This window comes from Globicephala melas, chromosome 1 (assembly GCF_963455315.2).
Source record: "Globicephala melas chromosome 1, mGloMel1.2, whole genome shotgun sequence".
In the NCBI taxonomy this organism is placed as follows: Eukaryota; Metazoa; Chordata; class Mammalia; order Artiodactyla; family Delphinidae; genus Globicephala; species Globicephala melas.
In genome coordinates this window covers 54,764,909-54,791,436 of record NC_083314.1, presented here as the reverse complement: position 1 = coordinate 54,791,436, position 26,528 = coordinate 54,764,909, and the positions used below count along the sequence as shown (strand labels likewise).

The 26,528-nt window shown below is 37.5% G+C and overlaps 1 protein-coding gene across 5 annotated transcripts in view; it reads left to right on the top strand.

The window, feature by feature from the left end:
* Positions 1-26,528, top strand: part of RABGAP1L (RAB GTPase activating protein 1 like) — a 686,895-nt gene that overhangs the window by 592,195 nt on the left and 68,172 nt on the right. Inside the window, exon 1 of one of the 5 annotated variants that reach the window (XM_030875427.3) lies at positions 5,086-5,239. The exons of the other annotated variants lie outside the window; for them this stretch is intronic. Within the exon in view, the coding sequence (XP_030731287.1) occupies positions 5,129-5,239 (111 nt within the window). The 5' untranslated portion in view covers positions 5,086-5,128. Of the gene's footprint in view, positions 1-5,085; positions 5,240-26,528 lie in introns of those variants that run through there. 5 annotated transcript variants of the gene reach the window in all.

Here is a 26,528-nt window from a genome sequence, read left to right as displayed (position 1 = left end):
TTTCCTTTAGGGGATAGCAGGGGTCTATCAGGCAGATTACCTAACTAGTGCTGATGAGGTGACTCCTGGTTTAAGATTTCATTTCTGGGAGAGTGGAAACTGTAACAAAGTCTTTGGTGACATGGGGCTTAGCATAAGTGACTCCATGTTGGACCTATTGTCTTGTTTTTAATAGTTGGCTGTGGATTTCAGAGTTACAAAAGAGGTAGAAAGCTGACTTGTTAAAGAGTTGCAGCTACTCTTTCATAGTCTGGAATGTACCTCACCCTCATTCTTTGTAGTGAGATGCAAATGAGGAAGTAAGATACCCAGTGTAACTGTTAAGCAAGTATTTATGTCCCACTGGTTTTTGTTTTCTTAGTTTAACTCTGGGGATTTTTTTTTTTTTTAAAAGAATATGTGTTTTCTGAGGTTTTGAATTTGCCTAGCAATTACTAGCAAAGATAGCAAAGATAATGAGCTGAATGGTTGGAATTTGACGCGAGAACAATGGTTTTCTTTATTTACCTTTGCATGATTTTAAAGAGAACTAAGATTTCACTTATTTATCTTTTACTTCATGTTCTTTTTCCTTTGTAAAAACTCAGCATGTTACTGGACTATTCTGAAATCCAAAGTATTCTGAAAATCTTTCTTCTGTTGATACTTCAGTGGTTTCTCTCGCATTTTATCTTTTGTTCCGCCACTTAGAGCACTTGGATTCTGTAATGTACACTCCTAAGTGTAAAGAGAAACCTACTTGGAATATTGTTTTCCTGTGATTAAGAAAGTAATTGTAGAATTTTGTCTTTCTTAGAGTTCTTTATGTCAATACCATGAACATTTTGTGACAGTCCGTTAAAATTGAGTCAGGTATACCTCATGAATATTTATATTGAACTGAATCTATTATATGTTAATTGAATCTATAAAGATGTTCCTGAATGATTAGACAAAGACCACTGGGGAACGAAGAACAGTCTCTACAGGGCTTTGCCGGTACATGTGGGGGACATAGAAGACCTTTCTGCCCTCTAGGCCATATTTCTGTCCTAGTGGTTTTGTCTTCCTTTTTGTCTTATCCTGATTTTATGGCTGTTGTGATGAGAATGTTCAACAAGTAGAACCTGAGGCATGGGAAAAAGGGTCCTTACAGCCAGTCTTGTGAGGTGAGATAATTTTTTAATGATGTGTGATCATTTTTAATGTATTTGCTACTTTGACGGTGGATAAAAAGAATACTACTCCCATAATTAAACTACATTGCTTTGCTGCATTTGGGGAGAACACAGAAATTGAAAAAAGTTCACATCTTCTTCAGGCTTCTCTTGATTTTTGTTTTGGCTCTTTCTAAATTTGATACTTGAGAATAGATGTTCTCTGAAGGCCAGGAATGGTTTATTAGACTCATGCTCATTTAGTATGACCCAGGTATGTTTTTGTTAAATAGTAATAATCCTAGAAGAATGGCTGTTGGAACAAATCAGCTAACAGAGTAAAATCTGTGTAAAAATTTTAAAACAGCATTTAAAAATATTTGGAGATATTTGTTAATTTGTTCTTTTTATCTTAATGAAATCTAGAGAGGCTTGTGAAAATTAATTTGTAGGCAGTTTGGCTTCTGAATAGAAAGACTGTAAAGAGTAGCTAATAAAAAGTGTAGCAACTGTCACCAAACCCTCTTTTAAAAGCAGAAGAGTTGATGTTAGAAAATCCAAATTAGGGTACAAAGCAGACTGCATTTGTTGGGACACATTATAGCAACCCTGGGGGCACTTTCTTAACATCTGGGATTACTGTTCCCCTTTGTTTTTTATTCTGATAGAGATTAAAAAGGTATTTTCACCTTCAAATCCCCCAATAAGCCTATTTAGTGGAGGGAAATAGGACACACTGCTTTTGACTCTTTCTGAGCAAACTGAGCACACGTGAAAACCTCCGATATATTCCATCCCTCTCAATTTACATGACCATGAGGAAACTGAAACCTCGGGAGGTTAAATGACTTGCCCTGGGACAGACAGCTAGATGGTTCCTGCTGGAACTGGAGCCCCTCTGTTGGTTACCACGAGTGCCTTGTTTTCTGCTGCCTGTTTGATACCCAATCCTCTCCTGGTAAATTTTAGCAGCAACTGGTGTTGTCGGCACTTCACTCCTTGATCTCAGGTAATTCCCCACCCCCACGCCTTTTTTCAGTGGAGCTGCACAGTGTGAAGTCGAGGAGGGCAGAAGCTCAGGTGGAAACCATCCGGGGAGATAAGTGGGTCTCAGTTCACCGGGGAAAAGGCAAAAGAGTAAGAAAGATGTCTTGCAAGGGAGTGAAGTACTCTATGTAAACATGGCTGTGTACAATGACTCCTGAAGTTTGGGAGGGTACGATAGCTGTTATTTCTGACACTGGAGAAAATATCTTTAGGAAAAGAGAACACAAAGACAATTTTTCAGATAGATCATTGGTTTGCAAAAAGTATGCTTTTTGTGGGGACCACAAATATACATTTAACTGTATGACAAAAGGAACATTTGAATTTTTGCTTCCCAGACTCTGAAGTATGGAGAAACATTTAAGGGTGACAGAAAATGAAGGATGCCCATCAAACTTAGAGGAGTCCTTGCTCTAGAAAACATATGCACTGTGGCTATGAGAGAGGACCTCTTGGATTTAGGCGTGAAATGTTGTTAATAATTCTAAGGCACTGTGGCTAATTAGAAGAGTCTTTTGAAGGTAATAAATCAGAAGCATTTTAAAGGTACCTAATTGTTTACCTAAGAACCTGTGTGGAATTCTCAAAGGATTTAATTATTTGAAATTGTTAGCTTTTGTTATTGTAATTTTAAAACTGTCTTTACAGCCTTTATGTTTCTAAAAGTGTTTTGCACTCTTATATCCCTGATGCCTTAGAAATTTTATGAGTTTAATACACAGCACCTAAAACTATTATTGTTTTCCCTGGCCTTTTTTATTTTCTTGGTTACAAGTGTTCTTAACCAAGATGATTACCTATTGTTACACCGAAAGTGCTCTCCCAGGGTGCATAGGCAACTGCTCAAATGTGGTTATAATTCTTGTTTGCCCCTGGGTGGTTGCCAGCAGGGAATAAGGCATTATGGGAAGTAGTTTCTTTACCTTCCACAACAGGTGTCTTTGTCAGTGCACCTGAGTCAGATAGCATTGTGGAAGCACTGAGTCACTGGAGCAAAGGAAAATATGAAAGTCAGAGGAATTGCTTTCACAGCTAGAAAATGGTCCTGCAAGATAAATCGGAAACCTTCTGGTGCTAGTGAATGCACGAAGAGATTCACAGTATCCTTTAAAGTACTTCTGAAAAGATAAAAAGGAATTGAAAAGGTATGAACTGCCTGACGCTTTATAATACCTTGTCTCCTGACGACCATTTAATTTTTACCTGGTTAGTCAGCGTTAAGATGAATGTGCTGGAAGAATTTTTAAGGAAAATAATGCTTAAAAGGCAGAGCTGCATTGTAGGGTAAAATGAAGTGAAAATGCTTTACCAGCTCCAACAAGGGTCAAACTCAGTTTGAAGCTGTTTTAATCTTGAGGATTTATTTAAAGTATTGCATTTTCTGTTTAAATAAGCCTATTAGTCTTGCTTCTGTTTCCTAGCAATAAGGTGTTTTCCCCCTTCCGTGTATGTGTGTGTGTGTGCGCGCGCGTTTGTAATCTAGAATGCTATAGTATTGCAAAACTCTTCTAATCACATTTAAATGGAACCAGGTACTATTTAAGTAATCATGTTCATCTAGGTGGAAATATTTTAGAAAAACAAGGAAAAATAGACACTATAAATTTCATTCCAAGTTTTGTTTTCTGAAAAGCAGACTTAGACAATGTAATACTGCTATTAGTAATTAGGACTAAGAGTTCCAAACAGTATCTGTATTTGATTGTAGACCAACATTGCCAAACTGATTTCTAATTCTAATAAATAATATTTCTCTTGGTACTGCAGTGTCATAATCTATAAAAAGCAGAGAAGATAATAGCTTAATTAGAAATACTGGAAAGACAACTTTTGGAGGAGCTTTATCTGTCCTCCCCCCCTTTTTTATTTGCTTAATACTTTTCCCATGGAAATTAGCATACATTATATTTCCTGGTGATTTAGGCAACCTTGTAATGATAATTATGGGCAGCTTTCACATTTTTCATCGGGGCACATTGAGGTTCATTTACGGTCTCCAGCTGTACTTTAAAAAAAACGCTTCTGGTGGCTAAGGCACCAATAGTTCATTACTGTCTGCTGATTTGGGTAATTAAAAGAAACCTCTAAGCTTAAAAATAGGGACCAAGAGAACAACTATCTATGAGAGAAAAATAATCAGTTTAGAAATGAGAACCTTGTGTTGCTTTCAGAATAACAAAAAACTAAGCTCTCAATATCAAGAATTCTGTTTAAAATAGTCATGTTTTTTTAAGTGGGAGAAGAGGAAATGGTTATTCACTGATATTGCAGTCCCTGTTTCATTTTTATATTTTGGTACTTTTTTTCTTAACAGAAATACTCAGAGGGAAAAAAGAACCCTTTTATTTTTTTTTCGTACTTCAGGAGATAATTTTTAACTGCACCAAGAATTCTATAAATTCTGAACATCTAAAGGCTGCCATCTATTTTCTATGAATGTGAAAAAATAAGCAGTAAGAAAATCCACTTCTCCTCCAAGAAGAAGAATCTTGATATAATACAGAAGTAAGAAGATAAACTAAAAAAATTTCTATTTATCAAGAACATAACAATAAATCAACTTTTGTGTTTTTTGGTTTTTGTTTTTGCATTTTTGCTATTGGATATTTCCACACAGGAGACTTTTATTTCTCTTTTTGAAGTCTAAAGAAGATTTCCAAAAACTGAATTTTCCCAGCTGCTCTGTTAAGAATGCAGAAGGTGTTTATAGTGTATACTTCCTCCATAGATAAGAGACCTCTCTCAGTTTTCTACTGGGGATGAATTGCTAGACAAGCCTATGATAGCAGCTACTTTTCTTTTCTCCTTCTGGAATTTTGACACTTCACCCCCTCAAACTCAGGTGGGTGTGTGCATTGGCACTGAGCTGCCATAGGATTTTCCCTTGGATAGTCTGGTCTGTAGCTGGGGCAGCAGCTGCTGCTGTGGAAAGGCCAGCTGGCAAGATGATGGAAGAAATCTCCATTATGGTAGCCTATGACGCCCATGTTTTCAGCCAGCTGCACGATGAAGACTTCCTCACTAGTCTGGTGGCCATCAGCAAGCCCAGGTCTATGGTAGGTGGGGCCTTGCACACTACTCTGGGGCTCTTTTTTCTTTTCTAATATGATAGTTATACTCCTGTAGCAATTGAGGCATAACTTCCTGGGAATTAAAATAGAAGTATTGCTGTTAGCATTGTTGCAGCTACAAAAAGGTCTACAGGTTTTCAAGGATTTATTTACATAACTAAACAGTATTATGCCTTAACAGTACATTTAAAAGTGTCCTAGGAGTAACACTTAGGTTAATGCTTTCTTATGTAGTGAGGTTGAGAGGAGTTTTATAGTGCCAAACATAAATTTGTCCCACATGTTTGCCTTGTATGTATGTGTATGATTGTTTGGGGAAGACCACCTACATATACACACATATAATTCAGTCTTTCTGGTGTGGAGCATTTTTACCAGTGGGCCATAACATAGACATTAAGAATTGAACTATCTAAAAATCAAATAACTTTCAGAGTCTTTACATTATTACTAAGAACTATTATGAGTATAATCTTAGTTGGGATTTATAAATTTTTTTTTTAACCATTCTCCAAGAGTCTTAGATTGTATGTCCTGGCATAATAGAAAAACAAAGTCCTTGTGAGTGTTTGTTATTTCTTCTCTGTAGATGTCATCCTTATAATGGCCATTGATCCATACCTTTTAACAAACTTTCCTAACTATTGTTGTAGTAACGTCTTATTCATTATATTCAGTAGCACTCATCACAAGCAACAGAATGAACAAGTATATGGTAATGATTATCTTACTAGTATGAAATCCTAATTCTCTATTTTAAGACATGGGAACCTTAAACATAATATGGCACTTTCTTCCAAAAATATATTGTAATGATAAAAAAAAGGGTGAGGGGGAACTCATAGGTTGATTTAAAAAGACTTAAGGGTTATATCAGCCTGATGCAGTGTACTGACATTGTTTCAATGCTGATTTGAACACACCATAAAAAAATTTATAAGATAATAGGGAAAATTTGACCACTAATTAGGTATTTAGTGATATTAGGAGAATTATTCAATTTTTGTGTATGCAGTAATATTTTGATTATGTTTAAAGTGATGATTTAGAGAGATTTATGGATATAGTTAATGATGATGATTAAGATAGGTAGGGATAGTTAATGTCTGCAAAGATTCAAAATGATCCAGTAGAGGGGTTGGTGATGTGGGTGAACTAAATGAATATGTGTTGATAATTGTTGAAACAGAAGGTGAGTACACAGGAATTCATTACACTCTCTCCTTTTGTAGATGTTGTATAGCTGCAGTTTAAAAGAATCAGCTGGACAAAAAAAAACAAAAACAAAACAAATACAAAACCATAATATACTTCTGTAAGTGTTCATTAATAAAGAAATATCCAGCCTATTGCATTCTTTTCCTATTTAGTATAATTTCTATTTTTATAATTATATATATTATATGGAGATTATTGCCAATTCTTAGTTAACCATAAATATTACTATATATACCAAGTCAGGATAGGTTAGTTCACAGTTGTGGATAATCTTTAAACTTCATTTTAGCCATTAATTTTGCAATATTCCATCATGAAAACTTAATGAAAGAATTCAGAATTCTATTTCACTTTTTTCTGATGGTCCTATCAAGATCTTCTTAAGGGGTCTGAGCTGAGTCTTCAAAACCTTATAGGAATTTTCCAGGCCAGAGGGGAGAAGAAACAAAAACAGGGAGATGTAAAGTGACACAGTGTAGAGGACAGAGGAGGTTGAAGAGGTAGGCAGTGACCGGGTCATGGAGAGCGTCATGTGCTCAATAAATAAAAGACGTTGTGGGGTGTGCAGGTTGTGTGCTCACACATCTACAGGAGACAGGAAGAGAAAAAATGAATGAATGAATGAATGAGTATTAATATGCTTACCAGGGAACATTCTTCCATATTCTACATATTGATATATGTTACGCCTTGATGCAATTCTAGCTCCCCCAAAGGGGATTTAGCCCTGGAGTTTATTTGATATGAAATTTGGTCCCTAATGTGGAGTCTCAGAGGTGTGATAAAGACACAAAATACTGCTCTGTACACCAAACTTTTAAATAGTATAGACGTTCGGGTGTTAAATTTAATTGCAGAACTTTCTGGAGATACTGAGTTTTCTTTATCAGATTTGAAATTTTAAATAGTTTATTTACTGGTAACATCTTTTGGAGGTGGTATTTGGTTTTAGTTTATCTGGGAAAGTTATACTAAAATTGTGGTAAGATAAAATATTTATCATTTGCTTTTGATTCCATATTGAATTTTTTGCTTTGAGATGAACCCTTTAAATTGTATGAAAGAGATAAATACTCAGATTTTCTATAGTATAAAATAAAATCATATTGCTTCTCAATATGATTTATTACTGCACTGTGAAGCAAATTATATTCTTGCTAACATATAAAATCCCCTGGGTTTAGGTTGACTATTGCAAGGGTATTTAGAAACTTTCTTAGTACAGAATTAATTAAATATCTTTCTGTAATTGGACTTTGTTTCATAATAAGAGTTATCTTGATTCCTTAAATGGTAGAATACCAGTAAGTACAGTGTTTTTGGTGTGGACACTGAATCTTTTCATGTTCATAAGTAGCTCTGTGGCTTTCTGACTTTTTTTTTTATAAATTTATTTTTTATTTTTATTTTTGGCTGCATTGGGTCTTTGTTGCTGCGTGCGGGCTTTCTCAGGTTGCGGTGAGCAGGGGCTACTGTTTGTTCAGGTGTGCGGGCTTCTCATTGCAGTGGTTTCTCGTTGTGGAGCACGGGCTCTAGGCGCTTGGGCTTCAGTAGTTGTGGCATGCAGGCTCAGTAGTTGTGGCAGGTGAGCTCTAGAGCGCAGGCTCAGTAGTTGTGGCACACAGGCTTAGTTGCTCCGTGACATGTGGGAACTTCCCGGGCCAGGGCACAAACCCATGTCCCCTGCATTGGCAGGCAGATTCTTAACCACTGTGCCACCAGGGAAGCCCTTTCTGATATTTTTGATGGAGACATATAGTGAAAAATATAAGACACTGTATACACAAGACTAAAAGAAAATTTGACTAAACCAGGTGATGTATTCAAGTTTTTTCTTCTGCTTTGTTATATTTAATTGTTTAAAGGCTAGTTGTGAGCAACCATTAATTTCAGAAATGTCTTGATTCACACTTTGAAAAATATGGCTATATCCTATTGATCCTTTAAAAATGAATGATATTTCAGGAAAATCACAGATCCCTTTACAGAGGTCCTTTTCGTAAATGACAGATAAGAAAAAGGATAAGAAAATCAAGCATAATTTCTCTTATCATCCACACACACAACATAAGATTACGTGGATCAGTGCTGTATTTGCTAAGATAAACTAAACAAAGGCCTAGAGTCACCACTAGCAGAAGTTAACAACTTTTAAATTACAACATGAATAAGTTGGTATGTAAGGTGAAAATCCGGTTTAATCAAAATGACTCGAGCATTGATAAAGCTGCCTCATTGGATGCAGCATTCTTGCCTTTCCTTAAATCCAACAGATTATTTTTTCTTTGGTCATTCACAGGCTTTGGTTGTTAACTCTTGCATTGTGAGACAAAACTGTACCCCTCCCCACAATCCTTCCCTTAGCACAAGTGCTCACACAAGGAATAATAAGTGAAGGAGGGAGTCTCTGAAGTTTTCCTGTCAAGACCTTCTGTCTCCTAGTGGAATGGCCAGCATTCCTCTCTACCACCTCCACCACTTCTAATTATTTTTATATCTGACTAGTATAAATAAAGGGAAAAGATCACACCTGTTACAGTTATTATGCATTCCAAAAGAAGGCTTTGAATATGTATTTAAATTCAGAATATTCAATTTAATGTTTAAACAGTGAAAAGCCTAATAACCAATGCATACTCTGTCGAGCTTGAATATTTCATGTTAATGTTAATTTATTTTCTACTGAATTATTTCAACTTTTTAATCTATAAAGTGGTTATGAAGGGAATACTGCTTTCCAATGTATGTTAGTAGAGGCCAGTATGTAATATTACAAACATTTTTGGGTTATTGCACATGCTGGGTATAAATACAATACCCCTTCCCCCAAAGACCTCACGATAAAATAAAAGAGAAGCAAAATCAGTATTTATGGGGCTGATATTTACTCTTTTAGGGTAGAACGAAGTGGAGAATAATTACCACTGATTGAACAGTGTGGAGGCAGAATTCCAAAGGGGGTGGAAGCAATTGAGTGAGGCTGTGAAGGCTGATCAGGTGTTGCCAGTGAGTAGAGAGTAGTAGGGCCTTTCTGAGCAGGGCGAACAGATTGTGCAGAGGCCAAGAAGTTAACTATTTCAGAGGCTTTAAAGTTACAGTCCTCAGTTCAAATTTTACATCTGTTACTTACTGGTAAATTACTTCATTTCTCTAAGATTCAGTTTCCTCATCTGAAAAATGAGGGATATAGTAGCATTACATCACTAGATTACTTCAAGCATTAAAATGAGAGCGCTTGTATTTAGCACAGTGAAAGCTCTTACTTACTGTCTTCCCTTGTCACTGTTTGGAGAAGGCCTAAAGGAAAGAGTGGGTGAGTAGATGAGGTATCACAGGGATGTGGGAGAAGGCAGGGGGTGGGATGGACAAAATGGACTAGTTGGGTAACCCTGGCTAATTGCTTTGTTTGACTAGGGAATCACTATCAGGATATCAGTCCTACAGGAAACTTGAAGCCTTTTGCCGTGAAGATGGTGTAGAGCAGTGGTCCCCAACCTTTTTGGCCCCAGGGACCGGTTTCAGGGAAGACAGTTTTTCCACGGGGAAGGGGTTGGGGGCTGGGTGGCGGTTCAGTGGTGCAGGCGGTGCGCGAGCGATGGGGAGCCGCAGGTGAAGCTTCCCTCTTCGCCCGCCGCTCACCTCCTGCTGTGCGGCCCGGTTCCTAACAGGCTGCGGACCGATACCGGTCCACAGCCCTGGGGTTGGCTACGTTGGGTTGGGGGTGTAGAGGATCTTAGGTTTGAGCCTCAGGATGGTGAGAATGCAATGTGGAATTAATAAGAGGGATTTATATGGGCCGAACCATCTGCTGAGTAGATATATCAATTATTGCAGTAATAGGCAGTAGTGGACTGATGGGGGCCGCATCGCGTGCGGAAAAAAATTTTTAAAGGGCATTACCTGCTGTAATGCCCTTTAAAAATTGAGTTGACAGGAGTCTGGACTGCTTGACACTTTGACAGTAGCAGTGTGAATAAAGAAATTAGTCCACACATGATGTTTAGTTCTTGCAGTGGATAGGTACAGTAGTATTCCTTAGGAAGAAGCAAGCAGCTGATCTATACAAGAAGAGTAAATGATTGAGACAAGTTGAAAATTACTGTAAGCTTTCCACCTTATGAAATTGGCAAGACTGTTGTTGTGTCAGCTTGAATGGGAAAGTTGGATATCAAGCATGTAATGGAGAAAAGATGGCCCATTTTGGCTTTATTATGTTCCACATCTTGAAATTCTAGGTCACAGCATCACTGTAAGAGACTTGGTTGTTCAGTGGTTTGTCCATTAACAAAAACTGTTTACCCAGACTAACACATGTTTATACTCTATTAGCACTGGATATATGTTCTTAATGGACAGATACCAAAATAGCAGCACTGTGCGGTAAAGGAAGGGAGCTCTTCAGGGAGCTCCAGTTTCTCTGTTGTATAACTGGGAGATGAGGGTAAGCTTTCTGAAATTACTTCCTTCTTATTGGGTTGGCACATAGATTTCATCTAGCATGCCAAATTAAAAAAAAAAAATTCAGAGCAATTCCTTGTGCCAGAGACAGAGAAAACAATGAAATCAGTAGTTATTTCTAAATCTTCACTGCATATACAAAAATATTGATTAAAATAAAGCATAACACCAATTGACTCATCCATATTTTTAAAAACTGTTATTATCTGAATATTTTACATTCTCATTATTATTGAAGTGAACATATTTTGGTAGTATTTCATCAACTTCAGTTTAGCACAGGAAGCCAAATCGTCCCTCATGTGGTTTATTAGTTTTGATATGAGTTAAGGTTCTTATGGTTGCAAGTAATAAAATCTTGAGCTCTCTTAAACAAGGAAGGGAATTTATCATGTGGGCACCAGGTTGTGTTCCTTTAAACACAAGGGCAGGAGTTCAGCAGAGCTGGTACTAGACTGATGCTGGCAAACATTTTCCATATCTCATGCCATCTAATTAACTTCTCTCTTTGCATCTACTTTATCTCTTTCCCCAAGTTCTCTGCTTCTTCAATCCCATGGCTGAATATGGCTGCCGTACAGCATTCAGATTTATAGTTCTGTCATTTGCAGAGTTCAGTTGCTACCCCTGAATCACAACCGTAGATTCTTCAGGGAAAAATCTGAGTGTTAAGGGAGGTGACATAGTATAGAGTGGAGCCCAGGAGCACAGACCCTGGAGCCAAACTATCTGGGTCAAATCCCACCTCACCTCCAACTAGCTCATTTACTTTGGGCAGGTTACTTGACCTCTCTGAGTTTCATTTTTCTCATCTGTGAAATTGGAAGCATGTTAGAAGCGCCTTACAGGATTAAGTCAGTTAATACCTTAAAGCACTTATGAATACCCAACACATAGTAAGAGGTATATGTATATAAGCTGATATAATTCCGAACTGATTCTTCCTTTACAAAATCATGAAATAAAAGATTAACATTTAGCAAGACTTTATAAATTCACTATCTAAAGATCATTTAGGTTGTTTTGCTATTAAATATGAAATTATTAAACCAGCTTCTATGATAATTAGAACTCTTCTGCATTTAATCTTGTTTCAGATGTTGAGAAATAATCTTTCTATACTTGATTCTGGGGGTGGGGTTGATTTGTGAGTCAATTCAAAATATTTTTTTCAGAAGGTGTTACAGGAGCAGTTGACATGAAACATATAATATGTAAAATTTTTGTTTTATAAAATCATAGCTTGTCTACAGTGACTGAAAAATCTTATTCTAGTTTTTTGTTTGTTTTAGCACCCATATTTGCATTCGGTTTAGTAATTAATCCAAAATATTCATTGATCTGCTCCTATGTGCTATGCTGTATTTTTGGTCCTGGGAATCTAGGTGTGAGGAAGAAAGACCTGTGTCAATTGTGAATCTTATACTATTTGGAGGAGAGGTAAGACATGAATATTAGCTAATGATATCACTTATCAGCCACTGATAAGTGTTATGCAGAGACTTAAAATGGAGTGATGTAATTAAAGTCTTTAATTGGAGGCTTTATGTTGGGTAATCAGTGAGTACCTCACTGGTGTCATTTGAGATCTGAATGACATCCAAGGGAAAATAAGGAAAAAAGAGTAGCTCAGGCAGAGGAAATCTCTGAGAGAAAGGCCCCAAAGTGGTACAGAGCTTGATATACTAGCAAAACAGTAGGATCAGTGTGGTTGGAGCACCATGTGCCAGGGGTAGACAGTGGTAAGAAATGAGGCTGGGGGAGGAGTTGGGGGTCAGGTTATGATGTAGGGCTTTGTAAGTCAGAAGAAGGGATTGAGGTTTTATTCCTTATATCATGGCCTGTATTCATGTCTAATGAATCAGATTTTAGACTTGGTAACAGAAATTTTAAATGATGATTAAATTATCAGAGAAGCCAGTATTACATCAAAAACTCACCACAGAAACTAACACACCATTGTAAAGCAATTATACTCCAATAAAGATGTTTAAAAAAAAATTTTTTTTAGGACACTGCTAGAACCCAAAGCAAAATGTTCACGGAAATCCATCAGTAGATTCATGCATAGGCTAGTTTTAATTCTTATTTACGCTGCCCTGTGATTATTCATCTGGAAAAAATGAAATGATCCAGTTGTCAAAATCAAGAAAGAGTTTTTCAAGACCAAAGAAAAAAATAAACATGAGGCAAAGATCTTTTCAGGAAAAAGAAAACAACAACTCACCACAGTGCTCAAGCTCAATATGAAATCAAATTGTGGCATTCAAATTCAATGCAAGGACTACAGGCTGGCTTATGAACGGGATTTGCAACAAAACAAGCAAAAATAACACCGTTGCTCTGATTATTGTAATGCCCACAATAGAATTTCTAACAGGCTGAAATATTGAGGAAACCCTCTTATCTGACACAGCCAGGCCTGTAGTTGGTTGGTTAACAGAAAATGTTAGTTTAGGTGAAGCATTCAAAATAGTACATACTAACTCACATAAACATTTATTTTAATTTAAAACATAAATACATATTATCAATTTTGTTATAGGGCCTTTGATGCCTTTGAATAGGAGTTCTGAAATACATAATGCTTTGTCATTTCAGTTTCCTGAAGAGGGGCAATAAATTAATAAACTCATAAAGCAATCTAAAGCAAACTTTACAGTTTTTTTATAACTATTTTTACCTCTTCGATGGTGGCATTGCCACCATTTAATGTGACAGTGACTTTTGTATTTAACCAGTCATCTTTGTTGCCTTTCCAAATAGCTCAACTTAGTTTTTATAGAAATAGCAGCTCAGTTTCTTTTCACATTCATTTTATTATGATCATAAACATGTTTGGGAATCAGTTCAGTTAACTCTTTTTTAAGCATAGATTCAGTTGTGGGAACAGCCTAGTAGCCACAGGAGTTCAACACGCCCAGAGTATCAGACTTCTTTGATAGAACAGAGAGCATTAGTTAGTCGAGGTTTTTAAAGAGTATTATTTATCATATATTCTTAGATATTGCTGCGTAGCAAACGGCCATAAATCTTGGTGGTGGCAGATAATAATAGGCATGCATCTTTTGCCTTATGAGTCTTTGGGTGGCAACGTTTGGCAGAACATGGCTGGGCATACTTGGGCATGGCTGAGCTTACTCGGCTCAGGACCCAGGTTTGGTTAGATCTGTTGTTCCACACCTCTCACTCTTCTGAGATCAGCAGGCTATCTGGAGTGTGCTCTTTTCATTACAGAGTTTAGAAGTTCCTAGAGTGGTCATTAGGAACATTTTTTTTTTTTTTTTTTTTTTTTTTGCGGTACGCGGGCCTCTCACTGTTGTGGCCTCTCCCGCTGCGAAGCACAGGCTCCTGACGCGCATGCTCAGCGGCCATGGCTCACGGGCCCAGCCGCTCCACGGCATGTGGGATTTTCCCGGACTGGGGCATGAACCCGTGTCCCCTGCATCAGCAGGCGGACTCTCAACCACTGCGTCACCAGGGAAGCCCGGTCATTAGGAACATTTGATGGCTCTTGAAGGCCTAGGCTTAGAGCTAGCACACTTTGATTTTTGTCCATGTTCCATTGGCCAAAGCAAGTCAAAAGGCCACTTCCAACATAGTGGGTCAGGAAAGTATACCCCATCTTACAGGTTGGAAGAGAGGAAAACAAATATTTGCTGAACAATCATCCACCACATGTATAATAATTGACTTTTTATGTGATCGTCATGGTTAGGTTAGCTATCTAAAATATATAAACACTGTGTTTCTCAACAGCATACATAGTTTATATTCACCAAAGCTGTATATCCACAGATTTGTCATCAGAAAATGACATATACACATTGAAAATACAGTAAAACCTGATTGAAATTTAAGCTTAGCAAACACTCTATTACCCTTTTTCATTTTTCTTGGAACTTTTAAGTGGATCAGTACTCTTCTTTCCTGTCCCTCCCAAAAATGATTAAAAACAGAAATCTCTTTTCTCCAGTGAGATTCCTTGTGTGCCAACCATGGAATTGTTGGCATTGTTATTCCAACCTTTATAGCTCAGGGATTCTTAGCAGTTTTGTGGTCACTGTCTCCTTTTGCAGTTTGGTTAAGTCTATGGACCCCTTATCAGAAAACTTTTTAAATGCATAAAATACACTAAATTAAAGGAAACCAATTATATTGAAATATAGGTATCAAAATAGAGAAGAATAAGATTTTTGAACATTGAGATATAACATTATATTGGTTTCAGGTGTACAACGTAATAGCTCTACATATGTATATATTGCAAAATGATCAAAATAAGTCTAGTTAACTGCACATAGTTTATTTCTTTGTGATGAGAACTTTTAAGATCTACTCTTTTAACAACTTTCAAATATACAATAGAGTATTATTAACTAAAGTTAATGTGTCAACCCCAGGATTTATTTTATTCCCAGGACTTATTTATTTTATAACTGGAAGTTTATGTCTTTGGACCACCTTCACCCATTTTGCCCACTCCCTACCCCCCAAAATCCGATTTATGATACAGTAGTATGTGCTTTTGTTTATTAACACATTAAATGACAAGATATGGTAGCTAGTAGAATAACTACTATAATTCTAAAAAAGTCATAAATATAGATAGTATTTTGAGATATATGCAATTACTGCAATGTGAATGAAAATATCTGTAAGGTCTGTTGATGACAGAATCACAAATACTGCAGTGGATTGTTGCCTACATTCATGATTTAAAAGAGCTGATAGGACTTCCCTGGTGACGCAGTGGTTGAGAGTCTGCCTGCCGATGCAGGGGACGCGGGTTCGTGCCCCAGTCCGGGAAGATCCCACATGCCGTGGAGCGGCTGGGCCCGCGAGCCATGGCCGCTGAGCCTGCGTGTCCGGAGCCTGTGCTCCGCAACGGGAGAGGCCACAACAGTGAGAGGCCCGCGTACCACAAAAAAAAAAAAAAAAAAAGCTGATAAATTTCAGAGGTTCAGGAAAATAAAGATATTTTTTCCATTCAAGCTCAAGGACACTGAATTCTCTCCATAATTCCCTAAAATAACATTTAACTTATATTTTATGAGACATGAAGTTAACTTTTCCTTTCCTTATGGCCACCTAGGAGAACTTTGACCATGCCTGTCAGTTTTTGTCTTCTTGAGTATATAGAAAAATACTTGTGAAACTTGTGCGATTATTTGATTAGTCTCTCATTAACACGTAACCTCCATGAGAAGGCTATGTCTTTTTTTTTTTTTTTTACCATTGTATCTGCAGCCCAGCATTGTACCTGGTGCATTGTATGCTCTCTGTACATATTTAATTGATAGTATTGGAGGGGAAAAAATGAAGCACTGCATAAGTATAATCATGGTCTGCAGTGGATAATATGTTTGTGACAATTGGATGCATTCTTAAATATCTGTACACATAAGATAGGGAAAGTTATTTTTAAAATCTTTTTATCCTCAGACTTTTATACTAAATTCTTATAAAATTGATTGTAGAATTAGGTTAGAGTCTAGCTGAGTACTTAAATATTAGTTCTTAACTGTTAAAAAATAATGCATTGCTTATTTCGGTTATGGCTTATTCAGTGGCTCATTTAACATGCATAACTCCTATGTGCAATGCACTGTGTTAACCTTTAAGGTACCTTCCAAGAAATAACAATCTAGTTTGGGAGACAGCCATGTAAACAGTTATTATGAAGCAGTGATGTGAGCACTGTTAGAGATGGGTTAGATCCCTGCCTCTCCTTTTGTGTGCCTGTCACATCCCCCACCCTGGGCACTCACTGAAATGAGATATTCTACCTGCTTTTCTGAGTTATACCTTGAGGTTCAGTGTCCTTGCAGGTTGTTTTTATTTCCCCTCTCTACCTACCACAGCACCTGGCACAAAATATCTGCAGTCCAATATTCTAATGAATGAATGAAGGAGATGATGGAGGAGAGTATGGGAAACAGAGATACTATCAAAAGATGTGAACACTTTTTTTAGCATTTTGATTTTTAAACTTTTACAGTTTTACCTTTTGAATAAGTAGCACATTCACATGGTTTAAAATTTCAGTAAGTATAAAATGGTATCCAGTGAAGTTGTTCGTGTTGTCCCAGTGAAGTTCTTATTATTCAGAAGTATCCTTCCAGAAATATTTTATGCAAATACAAGCAAATTTATGTGTATTCTTCCCCTCCCTTTTTACAGAACTTTTGGTGTCCCATTATTTTCCTTTGCTTTTCTCATGTAACAATATGTGTTAGAGATTCTTCTATGTCAGTACATCAAGGATTCCTTATTTATTTGATAGCCACATAGTATTTCACTATTTTTGTAATATGTTTAACCAACTCCCAATATATGTGTATGTAGAGTTGTTCCCAGTATTTTGCTGTTACAAACAATGGTGCTGCAAATAATCTTTTTTATGTCATTTCACAAAAGTGTGAGAATATCTATAGGTTCAGTTCCTAGGAGTGGAATTGCTAGGTTGAAGGGTATGTATATTTGTAATTTTGATATATAGGGCTAAATTGCTCTCCTTAAAAGATGTATCATTTCACCCACCAGCAATGTATTTCTGTGCCCATTTAAGGGTGGAAACTTATGAGAAACATTCTAAAGAAAAAAAGTAGAAAATTTTCACGTGGTCACGCGGAGAGGAAGGATGTTCCAGGTAGAGGGAAGAACACTTTCAGAAGCACCACAGGACTGAGAAAAAGGTAGCACGTCTAGAGATTTCATCTTGTTCCATCTGGCTAGCATATGAGAGGAAGGCCAGGAAGTAGGAAAAGAATGGGAGTTGGTCATGAAAGGTTTTGTGTGTTATGCTAAGGGACCAATATTTTAAATTCTAGACAAAGGTTTTGAGTAGGGAAATGATGTACTAAAGTTGATTAATACATATTACAGAAAGAATAGCTGTTTGTATCATTTATTTAAAATGAAGCATACCAAATAAGTCTATTCCCTAAAATCTTGCAACTTAAAGGTTTTTTTCTCTCATTAATGAGTAAAATAATGTTGATTACACAAAATTTGGAAAATAACATATAAATAAAAACTAAAACAGAAATTACTCAAAATTTTATCACTCAGAGACTCTCTCTATCCAAAGAACTCCTGTGGTCCTTAAAACAATAAAAGAAAATCAATATATGTATTAGGTTAAAAAAGACAGACAGTGATTTCCAAAGACAGCCACTTGTTAAGAGATTCTTGTAATTTCTTCCGGAAAGAAAAGAAAAACTAGTAATTATTCCTGCATAAATCACAGCATAATTGTTATTGTAGGGATATATAATGAAGGCCTTTTCTTAAACATATGGGTGCCTTTTAGAGACATAAAGAACCATTTTGTTTTTATTTTCTTTAAGGGCCTTACTACAGCCTTGAAATCAGCGGTCCCCAACATTTTTGGCACCAGGGATCAGTTTTTCCACAGACTGTGGGTTGAGGGGCATGGTGCAGTCGGCAATGCGAACAATGGGGAGCGATGGGGAGCGGCAGATGAAGCTTTACTCACTCCCCCACCACTCACCTCCTACTGTGCAGCCCAGTTCCTAACAGGCCTCGCACTTGTACCGGTCCTTGGCCCTGGGGTTGGGGACCCCTGTTTTATTTTTTAAAAAACATTAATTACTTAATTTATTTGGTTGCCCTGGGTCTTAGTTGTGGCTTGCCGGCTCCTTAGATATGGCACTTGGGCTCCTTAGTTGTGGCATGTGAACTCTTAGTTGCGGCATGCATGTGGGACCTAGTTCCCTGACCAGGGATCGAACCTGGGCCCCCTGCACTGGGAGTGTGGAGTCCCATCCACTGTGCCACCAGGGAAGTCCCTTGGGCACCCCTGTTTTAAATAAACCCTGATTACATGTACTGTTTTTCCTCTTTGTGGCATTTCACCGGCAGGTACTTCTCTAATTAGGATCTCAACAATTATCAGCCGTACAAAATGTGTGGAAGGATGGTAAGTTTCAGAAAGTTGGGGTTCACAGTTCATACTCAGTAGTCCTCTTGTGGAATAATCCTAGTATTATTAATAGCCAAGTCTTCCACTTGTAGGGTCTGTTGGAACAGTTTGTGGCAGATCCTTTCCAGGCTGTTCTTTGAGAATAGGATTTGAGAAACATCATCTCCAAGTCACTGATGCTCTGTTTAAATGCATGTGTGCTACCAATGCATGCTTCACAGGTACCTTCAAATAATTTTTTCCCTCCTTGATTAGATCCTAAGAATTATAAGGGGAAGGGGAGGAAGGTCCTAGGTGCATTTACTGAGCTGTCTATTAAAGAACTCCAAGCTGGTAGATTGTGACAATAATTCTGATGTTTTGGGATTCAGTATATCCAAGATAATGGTAAACCATACATATACACATGTGATAAATGGTGGAATCAGCAAAATCTTTCTTAATCGTTAAAAGGTGACCTTTGGTTAGAAGCCCAAAAGCTCTGCAGTGCCCTCCAACCTAACAGACACACTTACGTTAATTTGATTCCTTCATGTAAAACGATCATTTTTATCGCTCCTGCCTGAAAGGCGCAAATTGCTTTCTCTCTTGGGTGTAGGCTGTTCAGCTTTCTTCTTATTAAAGAGACACAAGATTTATGTCCATTTAGAAGATTAATGTCACCTGTAAATATGTAGTCTAATTTGTCATTGGCTTGAACTCTTCAAAGAAGATATGAAAAACAACGTGTAACTTAGCACTCAAGACCGTTGCAAACAAGAATGAGATGTTTTCAAGGATCAGCCTTCCCAGTGATGGAAGGCTGCAGAGAGGATATGAGAGAAGGCTGGGGTACATCTGAATATATTTTGTCTAATTAAGACGGCCATGACTGAGGTGGCTGGACTCACAAGTTCATTTTCCTCCTAAGAAGGACCTTCACCTATTTCCTCAGGAAGTGAGCACTCTTTGTAATCATTGGTGGAAGTGGAGCTTAGCACACTGCATTTGATGCAAGAGGGTTGAAACTGGGCCCAGGGGAGAAAAGAGGTCATTTGTTAACGACACTTGCCAAGACACAAAGACTTTTTCTCAAACCTTACCAGATCAAAACATGGTAGAGAGTCTACAAAATTGGTCAAATAAGTAAATGGAATAACTGAATGAAACTATTCATTTCTGTTAATTAGAAATAATAGAAACTGTCCCAAGTATTTTCTGCAGAGTTGAGAATAGAGTACTGAAAATATTTAAAGGGTATACAAATTTGAAGTGATATTGGTATCCCACAGTAAATTACCATTTGTCGCCTCCTCTAAGCAATCTTCAAGGGGAAAACAGAAATTAAAATAATGTAAAAGGTACTAATTCCATCCAGAGTGAAATGAAGGCATTCACCCTACTCAATCTTTTAAACTATGTGGAAGTTTTTAATATATTGAACATATCTGAACATGATATAAAATGACTATGAATTCATACTGAAAAATTTCACTTACCTGTGACCTATTTAGACCAAACGCATAGGATTCAGCTTGCTTCTGGCCTCAGGAGCCTGGGCCCAGCTGTGCCAGGATAAGTGTGACAATGACTGTGTGACCACAGCACTGCTGACATTAGACTGACCCATGTTGCTCTAAGTGTCTCAGTGGCCCAGCTGCTTGTATAATTGGTCTTCCTCAGTTTTTAGAGAATTTTTTATAGAACAGTAAAATGTACTTGCCTTTGGTACTCCCTACAAAGAGAAAGAATTAATTTCCTTTCTTGATTCTGCACTGACTTCATGTTAAGAGATTTGGAGTGATTATAGGATATTAGTACACTCGCAAATTAGGATGGAAGGGAATTGACATAGTAAGGAACTTAGAGGGGTCAGGGTCCAGAAGTCCTACACTGTTATAACCTGCGTTGCATCTTAATAGTGCTAAAATGACACAATAAAAAGAATCACACATTACTTTTTTTTTGCAGTACGTGGGCCTCTCACTGTTGTGGCCTCTCCCGTTGTGGAGCACAGGCTCCGGACACGCAGGCTCAGCGGCCATGGCTCGCGGGCCCAGCCGCTCCGCGGCATGTGGGATCTTCCCAGACCGGGGCACAAACCTGTGTCCCCTGCATCAGCAAGTGGACTCTCAACCACTGCGCCACCAGGGAAGCCCCACACATTACTTTTTAACTTAATTCACTTAATTCAGAATTCTTTTTAAACTTATTTAATCTTAACAAAATTCTAGGCTTATTTTACAGATGGTCAGGCTGAAGCACAGATTAATTAAGGTAACTAGCTCAAGAACACACTGCAGGAAAGTAGTAAAGTCAGAATTTGAACACAGGCTCCCTGGCTCTAGGGCAGTGCTCTTCATCATTATTCAAAATGCATGGCGTTATGCTTTGTTCTCACTCATTATTTATACCGAATATTCCTTTGATTATATACCCCTTTAATTATCAGAATCTTGAACTTTGCTACACTTCAGCAGTTTCTAAGGAAAGGTGATCAGTTAGACATTAAAACGGTAATTAACGTTTCCTTAATTTCTGTAACATGGATCCTGAAGGCGAAAGATTGCTCTGACGATGATTGGTACTGTTACTATTAGATTTTTATTCACTTTCTTTCGGGTATGTGGATATTAAGGTAAACGTGCTTATTTAAATTTTAAAAGTTCCATGTTTGACTCTGCATTCTATACACGAAAAGGGAGCCTTGTTCTTCTTCTAGCAAGCATACTTACAAAGACTAAGTAAACCAGTTAACAGTTCTGTCTATTTTGAATTTCCCTGACTGTGGAGAAGGCATATGCTAATGAGAAAGTTATTGTTCGAATGTAGAACTGCTGCCGTCTTACTTGAATCTCATTTTTTCGGTCTGTTTATTCAAATAAGTCTGTGAACTTACTAGTGTAATAGAAAAAAACTTTGATAGTCTAGAAACTGGCAGTTTAGAAGATCAGACAGGTACAGAGGTGGCTTATAATAAAAATTATCTTTGGACAGTTTCTTAAAGGAAGGACACTTAATTACATAAAGGAAATCTATTTTTTGTTAGCATGTTTATCAAATGTATAGAGGACCCAATGTGGATGGCCAGTGTATTGGTTGACAGAATCAGGACCCAGAAGAGTCTGGTTGGAACAATGTGTCCATGAAACATAATAGGGTATATGAGATTCAAATCCAAAAGAATTCTGTGTAGTGTAGCATATTAACAGCATTTGATAGGTATTTTTAGTAATTATAAGCTAACTTAAGCCTTTGTAAAACTGAGTATTTATTAACTACGTACTTTGAGCCCAGCAATGTTAGTGGAGTCAGTGCTGAGCTTCCATTAGAGAGCCAGCTCAGTGGGGTTCCTACCTTCATGGGGTTTACAATCTAGTAGGCAAGATAGATGTTAAACAATCTCCACAAAAGGTTAAGGGTTTTATGAAGAGAGGGAGACCTGAGTCCTAAGGGGACTTATAGGGAGGTCTAGTCCAACTTAGGGGGTCTAGGTTCTGTGGCAACATATAGGGAGAACTAATCTAAGTTTGAGATCAGGAAGGCCTGAGGGATGAGTAGGACTTAGTCAACTGAAGAGAATGAGGGTAAGGGGAAGAGTGTTCCAGTAAGAGGAGGAAGCATATTCTAAGTCTCAGAAATGAGCAGAAAAACTTAAAGAAATGGGGTGGAGAGTGCTGGGTGAGGGAAGCAAGGAATGGCTCAAAATTAGGCTAGAGAAGATAGAACCAGATCACGAGGAGCTTTAATAGCCGTGTTAAGGAAATTGGACTTCAAACACAGGGCGATGGAACACTTTCAAGGTTTTCAGCAGGGAAGACATTAATTTTATGACACAGTCAAAAACACTAGGCTAGGGCTTCCCTGGTGGCGCAGTGGTTGAGAGTCCGCCTGCTGATGCAGGGGACACGGGTTCGTGCCCCGGTCCGGGAGGATCCCACATGCCATGGAGCGGCTGGGCCCGTGAGCCATGGCTGCTGAGCCTGCGCGTCCGGAGCCTGTGCTCCGCAACGGGAGAGACCACAACAGTGAGAGGCCCGCGTACTGCAAAAAAAAAAAAAACAAAACAAAACACTAGGCTAATGATTTAAACGTGGCAATTCACTTGACCTTTCTAGTTCTAAATTTTCTCATCTTTAGAGCGAGAGACTTGGGTTAGCCGTTTCAGATCAAAGATCTCTAATGTACGTGTAAGCATCCTGAAAGTGTCATGTCTAGGAAGAAGTAACACAGTATTTTTCATCTGCTCTGCTCTGATTCTATTTTTCTTCCTTTCAGATTAGAATATAAATTTTGTTATGAAGCATATTTTAGTCAGTATTTTACAGAAAGTACTCTAATGATTCCTATGATGTGATTGTTTTTTTCTAAAACATTTTGTCATCATAAAGGTAATATAGATGTATTATGGAAAAATTTTTAATGTGGAAAATGAATGAGAAGGAAATCATAATGATGGATGCCATGATACTAAAATACTTAGAATGTAGCTAGAGTGAAGGGTACAAGCTGGTAAAACTGACCTGAAGTCTTATCGAAAGGGAAATAGTGCTTGCTGGGACAGGGGAATATTGGAGGTCCAGTAATAGTCTTCAGATTTCTGAAGGAGTATTGTGTGGAAGTTGGAATAAAAGGCAGAATCATGGTTAATGAGTACAGGCTGCTAGAGATACAGATTTCAACTCAGAAGTGGAAAAAACAGAACTAACAATTAGAACTGTTCATGCACCAGAAGGTTACTAAGGCATTCCTCTGAATGCCTGTAGGTGTTCCAGTAAATCACTACATATGTTTAAGCAGTATGTAGTCACCTAGGGATATTACTGAGGAAATTCCAACATCAGATGGGAAGTTAAATTATATGAACTTTGACTCCATATTAGGAGTTTTATTTTGGAATTTTAATTCATTACATATTTTGATGAACACATAATTGACCTGAAGAATAATTTAATACCTGCTTGAAAAAGATAAGTAATTTAAGCTGCTAGGTGTCTTGACTTTGAAGAGATGCCTGAAGTTTTTAACTGATTTCTCGGTATGTCATTTTTAGGTGTACAATTCAGTGACATTAGTTATAGTCACCACTATTTATCTCCCAAACAGGTTTACCCACCTTCCTCCCCTCCCCACAGAAACTCTGTACCCATTAAGCAGTTTTTCTCTATTCCCCTCCTTTCTCCTAACCCCTGCTCACCTCTAATCTACTTTCTGTCTCAGTGAATTAGCCTATTCTAGATATTTCATGTAAGTGGAATCATATAATATTTGTCCTCTTGTGTCTGGATTGTTTTACTTACTATAATGTTTTCAAGGTTCATCCCTATTGTAGCATGTATCAGAACTTCATTCCTTTTTATGGCTGAGCACATCCTGTTGTATGTATATACTATATGAACACATTTTATTTCTGTTCATCTGTTGCTGGACATGTGGATTGTTTCCACATTTTGGCTATTGTGAATAACGCGACAGTGACCATGGGTGTGTACAAGTATCTGTTTGAGTCCTTGTTTTTGATTCTTTTGGGTATATACCTAGGAGTGGAATTGCTTGTTAGTAAGTTAAATATAGATTTATCATATTGAGGAACCACCGTGCTACTTTCCACAGTAGCTGAACCACTTTACATTCCCACCAGCAGTGTACAAAAGTTCTACTTTCTCTACTGCCTCACTGACACTCTAAACACTTTTCGGTTTTTTTTTGGTTTTTGTTTTTATTCTAGCCATCCTTGTGGGTGTGAAGTGGTTATCTCATTGTGTTCTAATTTGCATTTCCTTATGATGACTAATGATGCTGAGCATTTTTCATTTGTGCTTATTAGCCATTTATATATCCTCTCTGGAGAAACATCTACTCAAGTCCTTTGCCCATTTTTAACTGTCGTTTGTCTTGTTGAATTGTAAGAGTTCTTTATACATTCTGGATATCAACCCTTATCAGATATATGATTTACAAATATTTTCTCCCATTCTGTAGATTGTCTTTTGACTTTCTTGATGTTCTTTGCACAGCATTTTTAATTTTGATGAAGTCCAACTTATTTTTTTTTGTTCTTGTGTCAAAGATATTTTTACTTGACATAAAGCACCATAAAATTCATAAAAACATCTGTTTAAGAGAGTGAACCTTGGGACTTCCCTGGAGTCCAATGGTTAAGACACCGAGCTTGCAGTGCCGGGGGTGCATCGCATGTTCGATCCCTGGGTCCAGGAACCAAGATCTCGCATGTCACGTGGCATGGCTAAAAAACAGAAGGAAAAAAAAACTTATAAGAGTGAACCTTTATGTAATTTAATAATAAGAATGCAAACTGTTCAGTTGAATACATGCAGAATAATATAGTAGCTAAATTGAAAATTTGTGTGAGTTGAGTAGTTTTGCTACCTTCTCTAAGCTTTATCTTTCCATGAAAAGGTTCCCATTTACCTATGAAGGATATTTTGAGATTTTTAACTAATGCTTATAGAATCTGAGAATGTGCTTGTAAGACTGGCAGTAAATTTTGTGAGCATATTATCTGCTTAGTAATATCTTATTGGATTTCAAGATGTTAAAAATAGCCCATACAAATACTCCTATTATGTAATTGAATCATTTATTTTTATAAAAATTAAAGCTCCCTTGTTACTCCTAGCATTCTTCTAAACTGCTGAATATAGTGACACATGACTTAACAGTAAGAGATTTTTACTGCTTCCACGTATCAGGCTGTGCTTACCTTGAAGGTGAAGAAAGGAGATACAGATGACTCTGGAGACAGTAATTTTTAAACTCCTCCCAGAACCAGGGTGTGTTTTATTCCAGATATCCCAGTTTTCTCCCTGCAGCTTCTGTGCTATGCTGACTAGGCTCAGAGTAATGCAGAAGCTCTGCTCAGTTTGGAAACTTCCTCTTATTGCTATGTTTCTGGCATTGTTATTCACAGTAGCTCCTACCCTTGGCAGCCCTGTTTTTGCCTTGTAGGTCAAGTGAGTAAATAGATAAGATTTGATTTTTACTTCTGAAAATTTAAAGTATAAATCAAGTTGGGTAAGCATTTATGTTTTCATGAACTCATTGTTTGATAAAACATAAAATATTGGTCAGTGGCATTGTCCATGGCTGGCAGGCATTGGTGACGTACAAGCCATACAAGACAGATGATTGTGTTCTGTTCTGTAGATTTTACTACTTTTCTCTGCCAATAGCCTCTCAAATTTATCTCACAAAAGGGACCAGGCAAGAGAATATGAACAGACCAGCTCACATCCATTGTCCTGGAAAAGTAACGCAAAGGATTGGATACTTGTTTCATCCTTATACAAGCTGGAGCTATGCATTTATATGTGACAAGAGTATACCATGCCTTATTACTAGAGCTATCAAAAAAAGCCAAATACATGATCTTTGATCTCAAGAAGTTTCAATGTTCTCAGAAAAGAACACACCCACATCTAGAAATGTCTTAAAAGCAAAGTATAAACAGGTACAGATGAGCAAACACAAACTGAATCTGTTTGGGGCAGCACCAGCTGTGTCTAATCAGATAAGTTTATTTCTTATGGAAATGTGTATCAATCTGAGAGAGAAGTCATGTCAGGTAGTTGAAATTAACCGTGAATTCCGTTCTCTTCTAGATTTTCAGAAAAGGATTCATTTAACAATAAAATTTATCTCAAATATTTA